Source organism: Lissotriton vulgaris, chromosome 4_1 (genome assembly GCF_964263255.1).
Source record: "Lissotriton vulgaris chromosome 4_1, aLisVul1.2, whole genome shotgun sequence".
NCBI classification, from domain to species: domain Eukaryota; kingdom Metazoa; phylum Chordata; class Amphibia; order Caudata; family Salamandridae; genus Lissotriton; species Lissotriton vulgaris.
In genome coordinates this window covers 1,116,930,248-1,116,946,466 of record NC_141691.1, presented here as the reverse complement: position 1 = coordinate 1,116,946,466, position 16,219 = coordinate 1,116,930,248, and the positions used below count along the sequence as shown (strand labels likewise).

At 41.5% G+C, this 16,219-nt stretch overlaps 1 protein-coding gene across 1 annotated transcript in view; it reads right to left on the bottom strand.

Moving 5' to 3' along the window:
* Positions 1–16,219, bottom strand: part of TMEFF1 (transmembrane protein with EGF like and two follistatin like domains 1) — a 712,972-nt gene that overhangs the window by 12,282 nt on the left and 684,471 nt on the right. The window contains exons 7-8 of the mRNA XM_086965347.1: positions 13,865–13,930; positions 4,153–4,276 (exon numbers count right to left, since the gene is read on the bottom strand). Of these exons, the coding sequence (XP_086821473.1) occupies positions 4,153–4,276; positions 13,865–13,930 (190 nt within the window). The remainder of the gene's footprint in view (positions 1–4,152; positions 4,277–13,864; positions 13,931–16,219) is intronic.

The following is a 16,219-nucleotide window of genomic DNA, read 5'->3' as shown; positions in this document are numbered from 1 at the left end:
TCATAAAGTACGTTGACTGTATTCACAAGCCTGCTTAAAATCTATATAAAGATATATATTTTTACAGAATACAGTCTGGTCTCGTTGTGTGGTGGGTTGGTTGTAAAGGTGTACTATTGCAAGTGTTTAACCCTATGTGCCCCAAAGATTAGCCTACGACTGCTTAAGCCACACTACCTAGAGGGTAAGCAGAGGTTGTCTGGAAGGTAACCCTCAGCCCTGACGAGGAAGAGAGAGTCCCTGCTTGTCGCTAGTGTTGCACTGCGCCAACTAGAGCCTCCCCCTTCCTACAATACACTAAACATATTAGACCGAGGTAGCGGTACCGTAGTGCCCCCGAAACATCCCTGCAGCCTGTGCCAGGCACCACATGGTGCCTGGCACAGAGTGCAGGGATGTTTCCGAACATGACTTTTCGCATGGAGGCTCGTGCTGCGGCCTTTTGTGGATCGCAGCACAAGCGATACAAATAGTATACTCGATTCGGTGGGATCCTGTCTTCTAATTCTCCTAGACCTTTCTGCAGCCTTTGACACTGTCAATCACAACACCCTCCTCAACACTCTTCAACAGAGAATGGGCATGGAGGGCACTGTGCTTAAATGGTTTGCCTTCTTCCTCTCAGATAGATTCCAAATGATCAAAATAGCAAACAGTCTTTCATCTCTTGTGGCGGTAGGTCAAGGTGTTCCTCAAGGCTCTATACTTGCATCCACATTGTTCAATCTCTATTTAGAACCACTGGGAAATCTCCTAAGTAAATCCGGGATGCACTATCATCTCTATGCAGACGACACTCAAATCTGCCTCAAGGTTGCCTCCACTCACGATCTCTCCATCCTAAGCTCTACTCTCGACTCCATTCAAAACTGGATGTCAACTCATCAACTGATTCTGAATCCCTCCAAAACTGAATACCTCCTCATCTCCTCCTCACTCTCTCCTTCTCCGGTTCAATCATGGATGGATCAGATGAATCTACTTAACAATAAACCCATCATTGTCGACAGCGCAAAATCCCTTGGTGTCATTCTCGACAAAAAACTCAATCTAATCTCCCACATCAATTCCATTGCAAAGTCTGCTCGATACCAACTGCGCCTTCTTTGGGGAATTTGTCGCTTTTTCCCAGAGCAGGACCTTAAAACCCTGGTGCAATCGCGGGACCTCTCCAGACTGGACTACTGCAATTCTATTCTTACTGGCCTCCCCAAATCCCACTTGTCCCCCCTTAGATCTGTTCTCCATTCAGCAGCTCGTTTCATTTATGGGGCCAAAAGAAGCGACCACATCACACCGATGTTATCCACCCTCCGCTGGCTTCCCATCGAGGCTAGAGCTAACTACAAGACTGCCTGTATCACCCACAAAGCTTTTCACTCCTCTCCTCTCCTCGCTACCTGGCGAATAACTGAAACTCTCTGGAGGCTCTAGACCATCACGTAATGCGGAAAATCTACTGCTTGAACCTCCCACTTTCAAGAAGGAAAGATCGATGGCCCAATCATTTTCAGGCAACCCGGTGAAAATCTGGAACTCACTTCTGCCTCAGCTCCGGACCACCACCTCCTCCCAGGCCTTCAAAAGGGACCTCAAAGTTCTCCTCCTCCAAAGACACCTCCAAAAGTAATTCACACCCTCTCTATTATCTGAAGGAAGACCTCCCATTACTGAAAACTCTATTCTCCATGACTATGGAAGTGCCTTCCCAGTGTGTTCTTGTGGTTGGAGTGTATGCCATTTATTGCAGTATTACCCTTGTACCTGTGTTTGGTACTCTTTTCTAACATGCACACACCACTTATCTCTTGTAACACACTGTTTGCTACCTCTCACATTTTGTTTGCTTTTGATACTTGCACAAGTGCCACCATTGCCTACTAACGTTTGTTCTTGTGCCTGAGTGTCTAGCATATATTGCAGTATATTACCTCTAATTGTACTTTGATTTTTCATGTAACTTGCACACTTGTCACTCTTTCCTCCTGTAATGCACTGTTTGCTACCTCATGTATTTTGTTTGCTCACAATTGTCACTTTTACCTCATGTAACTTATCGTCTGCTTTTGTACTTTGTTCACTTGTAATTTTCTGTTCCTATTGTGAAGCGCTCTGACGCCTTTGGGTAAAATCTGCGCTATATAAAAATGCATAAATAAATAAAGTCATGTTTCCGACTACCTACACGGCCGTCGGTTCATAATGAGGAGGTCAGGACCCTCGTTTACTTCGGGGCAGTCTCAATCCCAAAACGATGTCGGCCGGACGCTCGTCTGACCGGCATCGTAATGAGGGTCACTGTGTGGGGGTGTAAAGCTTTGCATGTGAGGCAGGCAACTCAAATAGCGCCTTTAGCATCAACAGCTTGTAATTCAAGTAGGAAATGTTCGTTTTGTTAGTGTTGGTTAGCAATCCTGCAGCAGCATGGAAGATATATTTTAGTGGAGCTGGTGGGGTGCACTGAGTGGTAAATAAAATGGTAAATAACAAAATTGCCTTCTGTTAATTTCGTATTTTGTGCAGATAGTACATGTTTTACGTTTTTTTTTACTTTTGGAATGTAATAGTAGCTAGCTATGGCATAAATGTACACATTGTGGTGAAGGTTTACGATGGATTATGCAATGGTGTGAAGTTTCAGAGTAATACCTGCATTTTGTTTCTTAATAAAAAAAGATTATTGCCATTTCTTGTATCGTTAGACTTCACCACACATGGTTATAGAGTCAAAATATACGCAAGAGTGTTTTGTGTCCAACAGCATACTTTTACATGATCATTGGTAGATAGAAAATCAGATACTCGTTTTAAGACTTCTCACCTCTATCAAATATCACACTTCTGTCTTCATACACATCCTCCTCTTGCTGCAAGACCTCAATGTCACCGCATCAAGGGCACCCGCTAGATTTATAAATTGGCATTTGAAATGCCATGCAATGGTCCACCCTCCCTGCCCAGCCAGCCAAGACTTGCAGGTCAACTGTCACCGCCACTGTGACGCTATGTTTCATTTTGCTAAGACAAGACCTGTTTGTGAGCCAGCTTTGGGGTGACTTCTATACCTTTTCTTGGCTTGAATCAATTCCCCTCCAAAGATCTAGAGTCAATGGCATACCCTGCACAGGCGCGCAACACCCATTGGGCTCACGGGGCTTCAGCCCCCCGTCGTGTGTGTCAGCCCGGTCTGACACGTCTTCGCGGGCTGGCGAGCATCTTAATTGCAGCCGCACCCGATACTTAACAGGTTAAAAGACCATTAATTGTAAATGAGGCTTTTGTTGTGTGTTCACCTATTCTCACAGCCACTCTGTCTGTGGTTGGAAGAATTAGCCCCCCCTGAAATATTTTTCAGCCCCCCCCCCCCCCCCCCCCCCCCCCCGAAATCTGGCTCTAGTTGCCCGCCTGACCCTGCACAACACTAGGCACTCCTCGATTTCAACGTGGAGGCACATTCAGAGAGCGGTCGTGGCCAACGTGCTAGAGTTTTTGTCTTGTACAGTACACCCCGTGAAGGTATTTAAATTGGTTCGTATGGAATAGCATTGAAATGCCACATCACGCGGACTATTTCGTTGTGACCTCCCATCTCCCCCATAACGTATATCTGTCCCAAAGCATTTCAGCTAACACTTCAGATCGGATCTGCAGCTTATGTCAAAGGGCCCTCCCTGCTTATCCATAGTGCAAATCCTTGACACGTAAATGATGGTTTATGGTTGTAGCTTGTGCTTGTAGTTGTATATAGTTATTTCGAAATGCCCAGTACACCGCTATAGGGAGCCAGCTTCTGGAGCCCCTCTAAATACCCACCAGGCGGCGCCAGATCATAACAAATGACCTAGAAAACTCTTGCTTTTAGTGAAATTGGAGCACCCAAATGACAAAACATAACTTTCATTTTGCCTCGGGCTCTTGAAATCACTGGTGCCTTGTCTCGGCCACATATTTAACAATGGCATGATGCTACCTGTACCTGTCACCGATGATTTACGGTGCTCCAGCATGAGCACATTAACCTATTGATCAAAAGACACATCTGACTGAAACCATTGTTCATGATACAGCTCACAAGCTCCTTTGCAAAGCATAATATAATCCACCTTTCTTATTTTCTCATTTTTCCTTGTTCTTGCTCCCTGACTGACTTACCGACAGGACGCCTTCTGAGTGGAATATGTTAATTCACATTTCCCGTGCACACAGTGGCTGTTGGCCTTTTCTGAGCATGGGATGGAGTTTCCAGCATAAATTTCCTCCCTTTGATCACCGGCATCTGAAAAAAAAACCACAGAAATAAATGTTCTCAATATTAAAAAAAAAGCTGGAACACGGTGCAACCTTCAGGCAAGAATCGGATTTCTGAGGTTCATTAGTAAGACCTTGGATGCTGCTGTCAGAGTCAGCCTGGTTAGGAAGATGATTGAGCCGAGTAGACTACAAATGTATTCCAAAGCTAAGGCACATGCTTTAAGAAGATAAATCCCTCTAGTACTTGTTGATAATAAGATATGTTTGTTTGCTGGCTCGGTAGAAGTATTATTTCATTCTTAGCTCTTTTATACATTTTTTTTTAAAACCTGCTGTTCTTTATTACTTGCTCTGTTTCTCAAAATGTTTTGTTGTTGTGGGAATTCAAATGCATAAAGGTGCTCAACACATCTGTTCTGCATGCAAAAAAAATGGCTACAAGCATGCATATCAATTTATACAATAATCATAATATTTCATAATAATTGTAACAAACTATCACCTCCCCATACCCTCGTAACTGGCCCCATAAAAAAATCTCAGTGTTCAGAGACAATACGGGTAAGCAAAGAGAGTGTATAGAATATTGGATAGCCACAATATCGTGACCAAATTATTGAAAACCAAACTATAGATAGGTACGTATATATAAACAAACATGGATTTTCTATAACTAACTCCACATATATGTAAGTACTTTGAACAAATATATATCTTCAAGGTATATAGGTTCAAAGGTAAGAATAACAAATCTATAATTACCTATATGCACTTAACTCCTCAATATTTTGATTTTCAATGTTTTTGTTAGAATAGTATGGCTACTGGATTGTCTACTTGATATTCCGGATTAGAACCGTGTATTCATACAGCTGAATTACAAATTAGTAGCAGAGCAAACAGGAGGTGTGGTAGAATATCTATGTTTTTGACCCTAAAACACGGAGATCTGTTTTAATAAATTGGGTTTTGACTCCAGCAGGTGAAAACCCTTCTCATACAAGTGATCCACAAAAGTCACAAATTTAATCTGGTAGTTTGGCACAAAACCAGTCAGGCCTAAAGAGTCACTCCGTAAAATATTTATGCAGCACCCAAAAGTAAAAAAGTGAAAACACAACACAAGGAAAATCACAATCCATTTTAAAAATAGACTACATTTTTATAAATAAACTGAGACCAAAAATCCAATCAGCAGGACCAGTGGTATGCAGTTTCAAAGGTTTTAGAGAAAACTAACACTAACAAGCAAATATAGCCAATAATGGTTATCTGGTTGTGCTGGACAGGGGCCAAGTCACAAATTCAGACCGACCGCGATGAAGCACAGGCCGGCCACAGGACATTGTTTGGCCCACTGAAATAGTACCTTCCATTCTTTAGAATCAAGACGCAGAGTCCACGTTGGCCTGCGCTGCACTGCGTGAATTAAGGCGTCAAGAAGGATCTGCAATGTGTGATCCTGCATCCAATACATTGCGCAGGGTCAGTGCTGTGGAAGAGGAGTTGCAGTGCTGCGGTCAAGATGAGTTGCGTGGCACCAGTGTCATGAAGCTGTGTTGCAGAGACTTGCATCAAGATGCATCACACTGGGTAGGTGCAGCCACCGATCAAGAGCTGTGTTGCGAGGTCTGGCGTCGAGGTGCGGCACGCTGTGTCAGTTCCAAGGAAGCCTCCGGCTGGGAGCTCTCGATGCGAGGACTTGCATTGGGAGTGTTGTGCTGTGTTGGTTCCTATGAATTCGCCAGTCACAACCCTGTTATATCTCTGTAGCACAGAACAGGAGACAAGTAGACTGACTCTTGGAGACATTCTGGTAGTAATAGATTCAAGCATTTTAGGCAGCTTTCAGGACTCAGGGCTGTATAACACAGCTTGGTAGACCTCAGGCAGCAGGACAGTCTTCAAGCAGCTGGACAGTCCTTCTTCTAGTAAAGTCTGCATGTCCAGGAGTGATCATGATAGTGGGTCTCAGGGTCTAATATGTATACATGATACTAGCTTTGAAGTGGGGAAACTTCTGGACTTCCCCCAACCTCTGGTTCTGGAATTTCCTCCCTTCCCCTGCCCAGGCCCCAAGATTTCTGGGGCAATAAAAGGCTTGTGTGCCCTATGCGAGTGCAGGAGGCAGCCCCTATTGAAGTATAAGTGTTGTAGATGACAGATCCGACACCCACCCATCCTTTAAGGATGGCCCATCCTGTTAGCACCCTGTCCCCCTTTGTGACACTGTCTGGCAGGAATATACAAAGGCCAAATGCACTTAGTCATGTGACCCAGGGCACATATCACAGGCACCATATGGTTTGGACAAGAAAATGGCAACTTGCTAAAATACATTTTTAAAATGAGGTTTCATCCAGATCAGGAATAAAGTGCCAGGAACCTATGTATAGACAAACATAAAAGATTATTGCAAGAACCATAGATTCAGAACAATCTTACAATATGCCTCAAACTTAGTCTGGGGTATATGCATACCGTTTACTAAATATGACTTCACATTACTTAATCTCCCCTATGAATCCTAGAGAACTTTCTGAGATTTAACTTCTCTGGGTTTAAAGAAAATCTTGAAATCATACAAACACTGGATTACAAGTAGGCTCACTCCATTCTTTTTATTTACCATCTTTATGCGGTGGAACATACAACTTTAGACAATACTCACACCAAAAATATCATATAATGACTGAAATAAAAAAACATTGAGCCAATAATAACAAGGATGTCACAAAAACAAGTACAAATGCATATAAAAGTGTCCGTTGTTTACATTGGATATAGCACACCGAAATAAAAAAAATTTAAAAGTGTCCAATGTATGTTATTTTTTGTATCAACTCATATTTTACGGCAACTAAGTACGTAGCCCATAGGGTGTTGGGGGCAAAGAAATCCTCCCGAGTCCCTTCTGGATGTGCAGTAATTATGTGTTTCTCTACATTGGCAAAAGTTATCACTTATTAAATGTAATATAGCAACCCAATGTTATCCCATGGGAGAGGTAGGCTTTGCAGTAGTATAAAATGAATTTATGACTTTCTTGCTACCAGGACATGTAAAAATTAAAAGTACATGTCCAACTTTTTAAAAGCAGTGCACCCCGCCTGATGGGCTTTTTAAGGCCTACTCTAAGGGTGACTTAGATGCATCAAAATTGAAGGTTTAGGTCTGGCAAATGTTTATTTTGCCACGTCAAAATGGCGGTTTAAAACTGGACAGGAGCTACAAGTGCAGGGTTGAGATATTTTAAAAGAGCTACTTAAGTGGGTGGTAAAAGAAGTGCTGCAGGCCCACTAGTAATAAACAACTACAATTGCCAGTGCTGCCGTTTATTAGACAAATTCGAAAAAAGAAACGGAATGAAACCGAACCTTCTTAACCACTCTTTCAGTTTGAGTGTATCAATTTATTTTACAAATGCAATTCAATCCATCTGAACTCAAAATTCTTACAAAAATCTATAATCACACAATAAACTTTACAAAAATCCCCACAGGAAACAATCACACATTAATGGACCCTCATTCTTGTCCCTATCTCAACAAGTTCACAACACCATTCTCTCCTTCAGACTCACAAGTGTTGCAACATTCATACTTATATACCAGCTCATTCACACATTCATGCATACAAACTATTTACATTCACTAGAAACCCACCCTGGGGTACCAAAACTAATATTTTCAATATTCCAAACACTTTAATATTCAATGGTGAAAACCATATAGGCTATGTTTACAAATTTCTGCAATAGGCCATCCATAAATACAAAGCTCAAAGAATTCTTGAAATGATGACTTGACTTGATTGGCCAAGCAAAACCGTGGTCGAAGCGTTTCAAATTCCTATAAAAGAGGAATTCTCCTCAGGACCCCCTTGTAAATTATCAAAACGTCAAATATTTACTTCAACCTAGGAGTAAACTGTACGATTTAGTAAATCTCGACATCATGTGGGTCTCCATTGCTGCATAATTCCAGTCGCCTTGTTTCCAGCCTGTGTAGCAGAATTTCTTCTTCCTCAACCTTGCTTTCTACTCTTCTGCCAATAGTGCTCTCCAGGGCTGACCTGTGCCAGTATCTTTATCAGTTTTCTTTGATGAAAAGTTGCAAGATGCCTTTTCAATAAAATGCAGCTTTACTTAAGATGACAATCAGATTAATTATACATTCAGTACTGTTCTAATCATCTAGGGTTTAGGGCTCTTTGAACATAAACAAGAAAACAACCAGAAGTTGAGATTTTGAAGAGATTAGGCCAAAGTATTAAAAATGCTTGCATACAATGGATGGGGATCATAAGCAGAGACCTCAACTAACGGAGTAATCACGGGCAAAGTATAATTATTGTCTGGAGTTTGAAATGTAACTACATTTTAGCTTCTGTTTTAGGTGCAATGAAAAAATAGAATTGGTGCTGATTGTAACTTCCAGGACATGCAATTTGGTACTTAAGGCATTCTAAAGGCAAAAAAGAAATTATAAACAGACTAGACACCAATAGGGCATACCCTTATGGTAAATGGTAAATACTGATGGTACTAAAATACTGTTCCTCTTGGAAAGGGTGGTCAATGTAGCAGAAAATGACTCATTCATTTCGCACTAACGCTCCACCCATTAATGAAAGCATGGCATTACATCAAAGCACGTATTAAAACATGCCATACATCGAACACAATTACAAGGCTAAAGCTGTACCATTCATGGTACATATCAAAACACTACAGCGTTTGAGGGCAGAGAATATTTACTTTGAAAGTGCTGCAAAAGTACGATGTAAATGTGTACTCCATTTAACAGCCATCCTCAATATGAACATTCTCTGAAATAACACACCCAATCACTCAATACCACACACTGTTTGCCAGAATGCCAGCTCCATAAACTTCTTCTGACAAGAATAGGGATAATGATCCTAAAATACCACATCTCCAGTGCAAAGCACAAAGTGTTAGACTATACTCACACTCTGATATGCTTAATGGATAACAGCTTTTATTCAGAGGAAATATGATAAACCCCAAACTCTCCTTTGGCGTTCAAGGGAAATGGCTACACATTCCGTGCCTTTTGGGCCTTTTGTGCATAGGTTAAGGGATAACCCATCTACCTTCCTAGCCACAAAACATACAAACCTTAAGTGTGCCCAGAAGACGGAGGAATGTATCAATGCTCACCCACAGAATACACACATTAGACAACCGTTGTGACGTGTTTGGTCACTTATTTATTAATGAGCAAAAAGTTTACTTCTATGCCAAGGTCAGGTATCGCAGTGGTAAACCTCAATTACTTCCACAAAAGTGTCAAGAGGTAATTCAGAGCCCTGCAGAATTGGTTGGTATAGGTGTGATGGAAGGAAATAGGTTGTAAAATGTTGGACTATCTGGCTGCTTCGAAAGCTGAAGTAACCACATCAAAGATAATATTGGATGTTGCAAGTTGGTTAGGGTATCAAGTCTTCCACCATGCACAAAGTTGAGCTCAAATGCAGTTCTTTATATTTCTTTCGGTAAAGCTATTTCTATAGGTTTCTGGGAGGCCTTCGGGTAGGCATGAGTGCTATACAAAAACATTAGACTGGACTGGACTAGACTATAGCCTTATAGCCCGCCGTAGAGGGCTATACCCGCTATTAAAGGCCCTCTCCAGCGTTAAAGGCCCGAGCCGAAGGCGAGGGCCTTTAACAAGGGAGAGGGACTTTAATAGCCAGTATAGCCCAGCTACGAAGGGCTATAAGGCTATTAGAACATTCTGCCACTAGAGGGAAGAAGGTTCTAACAAAACAAAGCATTATGGGAGCGTGAGGGGATTGGAATCCCCTCAGGCTCCATGAAGCCTTTGTTCACAGCCAGAGCTGTGAACAAAGAAACATTGCAATGTTGGAGCTCCAGGCTTATACCAGCCAATATAAGCCCAGAGCACTCCATTGTTTTCAATGGAGCTCCCAACATTCCAATGTTCTAATATAGCCTTATAGCCCGCTGTAGCGGGCTATACCGGCTATTAAAGGCCCGCTGAATTGTTAAAGGCCTGAGCCGAAGGCGAGGGACTTTAACGAGTCAGCGGGACTTTAATAGCCGGTATAGCCCTGCTACGAAGGGCTATAAGGCTATTAGAACATTCTGCCACTAGAGGGCAGAATGTTCTAACAAATTAAACAAAGGGCTCTCGAAGCTCGAGGGGATATAAATCCCCTTGAACTTCGAGAAGCCTTTGTAGAACATTGGAATGTTGCTCTGCGGGCCTTTACCGGCCCGTAGAAGCAGAGAGCACTCCATTGTCTGCAATGGAGCTCCCAACATTCCAATGTTCTAATAGACCATAGGTGAGGTTGACACGATTCTATTATTATGTAGCAAAGGCGAGGGTGTCATTGAGGATGAGGTTCTGTCCATGGCCTTCAGCAAAGAAAAGGATGGGGAAGAACGAGAATGCTTTGTGGACGCTGCTGAAGTATGGCCAGACTGTGTTAGGCAAAAAAAGGTTTCTGGCGGTAGGTGACGGGTAAGTCATTAGGAGGAAAGGCTAGAGAAGAGTGACCATTCCGAGCAGATAGAAGAGACTAGAGTAGGAGTAGCCAACCAGTGACGAGAGAAACCGAAGGCATGGTTAGAGTGGATGTAGCGTTGTTGTTTGCAAAGTCCCTTATTTCTAATTTTGGTTGGAGTTCAGTGTCCTGAATGGAGATAGATCAGGTAGAGTTTTCGGCTGGTATCTACAGGTAAGTAGTGGTAGTTTTATGTCCACATTTCAGAATTCATTAGATGATTAACGGAATATGTATATGAGGTGCATGAAAACTGGAGGGAGCTGTGTAGAAATGATAATTATTTCTGTACTGTCTGCCTGTCTATATATGTATCGATCACCCCATCATTAGGCTATCCTGCCCATCCCCTTGATGTCTTGATTTTTGTAAATCAGCACTGGCTTTTGTGCACCCTTCTGTTCATAGCTATCTTGATTAACAAATCCTCAACTAAGGGTATACTGTCTACATTCTAACTGAGGGGGGCAAAAAGACTAATGTAATGCCGAAAATGGTGCAGGTCCCCTCAGACAGGATAATAATATTTCTAATCAGACACTACTAAGAAAGAAACTTTTAATTAGTAAAAAAAAAAAGGATCATATTATAGTCTATCTGGGTTATATATTAATGTTCATTACATTTTGTATGGAGAAAAGGTAGATAATATCGAAATATCTTTTGGAAGCTTTTTTATACATAAAAGCAAAAATACATTTCACAAAGGTTTACTGAAAATAAAAATAGCATAGAAGCGTTTAAGTATTTTTATTTCTCTGAAGGTTTTCAGAAAAAAGCAGTCATTAACGTTTTGCCTTGAGTTTAAGAAAAGAAAGCTCCACCTGCTGCTGTTCCATGTGAAGTCAGCTGAATTAGAGCAGCATGAGCATTTATAGATGCATTTGCAGCTACTTGTTTACTAATGGGACAGGCTGAATCTCTCCCTGGTACCTTGCATCTTCCTGATTTCCTAACTGTAATTTCCACAGTTTACATACAGCATCAGTTTGCTATTGAACATTCATCAGTAAAGCGCTGTTGTCAGCCAGCCGAAGCATCCTCCACAATATTTTATTTCTCGTGTCAGTTGATCTAAAAAAAAAAAAGTTATTCTTGAATCACTCCTCTGCCTTCTTCATTTTGATTTCTTCTCTCATTTGGCCTGCCCCAGCAGTGGTGCCGGTAGGTGCCGTCAGCTACCATGAGCTAAGGCACACCGGGTTCATTGGGTGTCATTCCTTGGTTTGAACTCCCACAGACCTTCATATCCCCTTCATCAGTCATCTGTGGAAAATACAACCATCCGGTCTGTGGGGGGTTACAGTACATAGGCTGGTTAGTGATACACAGAGGGATGCACACATGCTATTGTTACCAATGTGTCTATTAGGTGGGGCATGTCAGCACATCTGGAGGGCAAGGCAAGCCAGAGCTGAACCACTGGCCTAAAATGCGGGCCAACATGAGTGGTATTTATTAGAATTGATCATATACATTCACTTACAAACATTGAATAAAAAATCCCTCTCACGAGCACGTAGCACAATGGCATTTCCAAGAGTGAGACAAATGACAATGATACTTCAGTTTGTGATGCATAGCATACGCATGAACAATGATGCTGTTATGCATGGCGTGGCATTATGCCATTTTACACCTTATAGGAGTAAGGAGACATTGCTGCCAGGTGATCGTCAATTTAGCAGTGTCATACATTTATGGATAGAAGGCAGCATGGGGTCCTGGAGATTGGTCTTTCATAGTCTGCCATTCAGCCGCTACACAATATCGGCTCTGTTCCCCACTTTGACACAAAACAACAATGCGTTGTGGTATCAGGCCTACTGTACTTTGAAGACAGTATAAAAGGTTTTTGAGTTTGACTTTCTGGGAAAACAGAGATTAAGATCTTTGAGGGTGGAGAAATGTGGTCCACTTTCTTCAAATAAGACAGAGCTTCGGTACTTGATCTGTGTGGCCTCTTTCTTTGGAACTCTGCCATAGGTAATGTTACAGCAGTCACAGTTCCTAAGCAGCAGGGCCCTTGGTAGTTCAATTTGGTATGGCAACTGGAAGAGTGGCAGGATCATTCGTAGTAGCCTGGGAAAGAAGGTGGTCCTTCAGCCACTCTATTGATTAGGTGTGTAAATTAAAGAATATTGTTGAACTGCAATATTCATGGGTTGCAGGCAGTGCTTAATTTGAGCCAGTGAATTCTGGTGCTCAGCACCAGCATTTACTTGCCAAGAGCGGCACTTATGACAGCCTGCCACATGGTGACGCGGTTTGTGTAATTTAAAGATGAGAACAGTTCTTTATTATTTCAATATACATTATAAACAACTAATACCTGCCTCCCAAGCCATTCTTATAGCTTTGGGGGCCTGGAATAGTCTGAGCTGTCACACCTGAAGGAGTGTGGTAGTTAATAGTTGTATTATTACTGCCACTGGCTGCACTGGTGGGGGCAATGGGTGGTGCAAGCTGCAGTGGCCTCCTCAGGAGAGTCCTGGCACCTATTGTTTTACAAATTAGGCACTTGTAGTAGGTGTGATGGTTCCTTCTTCAGTCAACCATGCGAATGGCAGGGTGTTGTCAGAAGCATACTCAGTCTGAGAATGCTGTCTCAGAGCTGTTTAGACATTGATGCCCCCTTCAGATAGCAGGATAGCAGGATAGCGGTAATTCTGCCGCAGCGCTAGGGGGGAGTGGGCCGCACGGCGCTCCCATGCTCGTGACGGAACCGCTCCGTCACGAGCACAGCGTGTCCGAGGCTGGTGACGGAGTGGTTCCGTCACCAGCATGGAACCGGTTAGAGCAGTGTTTTCCAACGATGAAAAAGGAGTCCCATAAACCTTCGTTCTCAACTTGAATGATTAAAAGATGATGGCTAATGCCTGACCCAAAGGACAGAATAACCTTGCGCTGATAATGGAAGACGTTGAACTTTCATTTCCTGTGGTACAAGGGATCGTCCCGGGGAGACACATAACAAAATGAAACAGGTTACAAACAAAACCAACGATACTCTTTTCCTATTGAGATTCAGTTGACATATCATATTTATTTATACCTTTCACTTCAGGGCGATTATGCAATCCATCATCTTTCTTTCCCACTGAAATGCTGTCCTCCATTCCTAAACAAGAAAAAGTTTCAAGGCTAAATGTATTATGTTTTCATATTGAAAGCATGGCAGTCTACGTAAAATCATTGTAAAATATTGTAACATGCACCTTACCATTTATTTGGCAAATATAATATTTAGTTACAAGGAATCATATCAAACATTGATTTGGTTCTCTTTTAATATTACTGCTCAGTCAACAGTTTTTGAGGCATGATGCAATTAACAAATAAATACAAAGTCCTTTATAATCAAATACAAGAATATGTTGAGATTGGAGGTGCCACGGTGAATTGTAATGTATCTGTCCATGGTAGAACCTGATGGCAAGATTAACTTCTAAAAAGCGACTGCCCACTCAAATCCACTGGCTGTCCCCACACGGTCTTCAACTTCTATGCCAGGGTATTCAACCTCAGTCCTGAAGCTTGATTCAGAAGAAATATAATAGTTTGCTTGTGTAATGTGCCAGTTCAAGCTAATGTCACTTTGTGGTTTTGTTTCACTACATTCATCCAACAAAACTGCATTTGAGCACGCTGCAGCTGTGTAGGAGGAAGTTACATCACACTTCAATGTCCAAAGCTATGAAACACGCTCCCTAGGCCATCTACTACAAAGCAAACTACCTCACCTTCAATATGAAACCAGAAAACTTGAAACTCAGTTGTATGACGTTACAACACATGCTTTTATCCCGCAAGCCATTACAACGCAAGTTGTTACAACGACTTGCTGTCAGGGTGCACTGGAGTTTGGAACAGTATAATTTACTTTTACAATTCCAGTCTGTGCAACCGTAGGTAAGGTGTTGGAGTTAAATCCAACACCTTATACCCCCCCCTACAGCAAGCCATTTTATTGTAATGGCATGCGGGGTGAAAGCATGTATTGTAATGCACGCGTTGTAACGGTTGTTTCCCTCGAAACTCAGCATTTCTGATTTCCCCAATTGTCACATTCTTTCTCATCAAGAAACAAGTGGAGGAGAGATTGTTTACAGTGTTGCACTATACATTTATTTAATTAATTCATTTATAATTAGTTTGTTCATTTAGGTTATAATTCATAAACTCACTATAAATGGCAAGTGTACTAATACAAATTTACCAATGCTCTGTTATTCTATGCCAACCGTAGATAAATGATCTAAATTTAAAGGTTGCAGGTCACATATAGATCTATGCAGATGGTGCAATGAGCTACCAAGATACCTCAATGTTTTAGAATGACATTTTATGTGCCATAATATGGAAGGCAGAGTACATTTTGTTTGAGCCACAGACTTTCATTATATTCTCACGTAAATATTTTGAGATAACTGGTTCACTTTGTGTGTTAAGCACCACTTCTTTATTCCATGTTTGCCATGTGAAAACCCTATTTACATTGTAGTGACTATCCAATAGTTTAAAGAACAATACATATTTGTAAAAAGAAAATGGAATAAAAGATGCTGTAAATACCTGACTAGAGAAAGGTTTAACAAGCTGTACTGGCTAACTTCTTCAGAGCATCTGTATAGTGTTATGTTTTTGTTGGCAGGTTCAATAAGTAGGCTGTCCTGTTTTAAGTTTAAACCTATAGTGACTGATAAATCCTCACCTAGGGGAACAACCTTCATCAGTGTAAACATACAAACTCTGGTAAATGCTTGCACAACCACAATCGAAAATCCAATTGAAAGAAAAGAAAGTGAGAGAGAATGAGTCACTTTTTATTTCTTTGTCAATGGCGCTAATACAATGTAACTTTTGTCATAAAAGGTGGGAGCAAGAAATATAAGTCTAAGATTATTCTGCCTGAGGTTTGCAGTTTAGGGTGTCACTAAAATATTGCTTCCTCTTCCTTTTCTTTCTTTCAGTTTTTTGCTCTTGAATCAAAGGTGGAGGGATCAGAAGCATGTTTTGGGACTCAATATTTATTTTGAATACTATAGCGAATCTAGTAATATTAAAATCATATTTGATGCTTTGGTAATATTTAATTATTTTACTGATTGGTGAAATGGCTGGCCAATATGTACTATCACATTTTCCCTCATAGTAAGAATGGGTAAAACTATTTGGTACATCGGTCAACTTTACTAACAAGCCAGTATTGATAGCAGGTCAACTGCCAAATACCCAAGACCTTAAACATTAAATGCACAGTGTGGAGACAGGAATCTGAGAAAAGAGTGCTATGACCATGCACTAGGGATACAGGTGAAAACATGACAAAACACTTTCCTCATGGCAACAAAATTCATTGCTGTTAGGTATCATTGTAATGTGTTATACCGTCAGGTAATCCTGGATT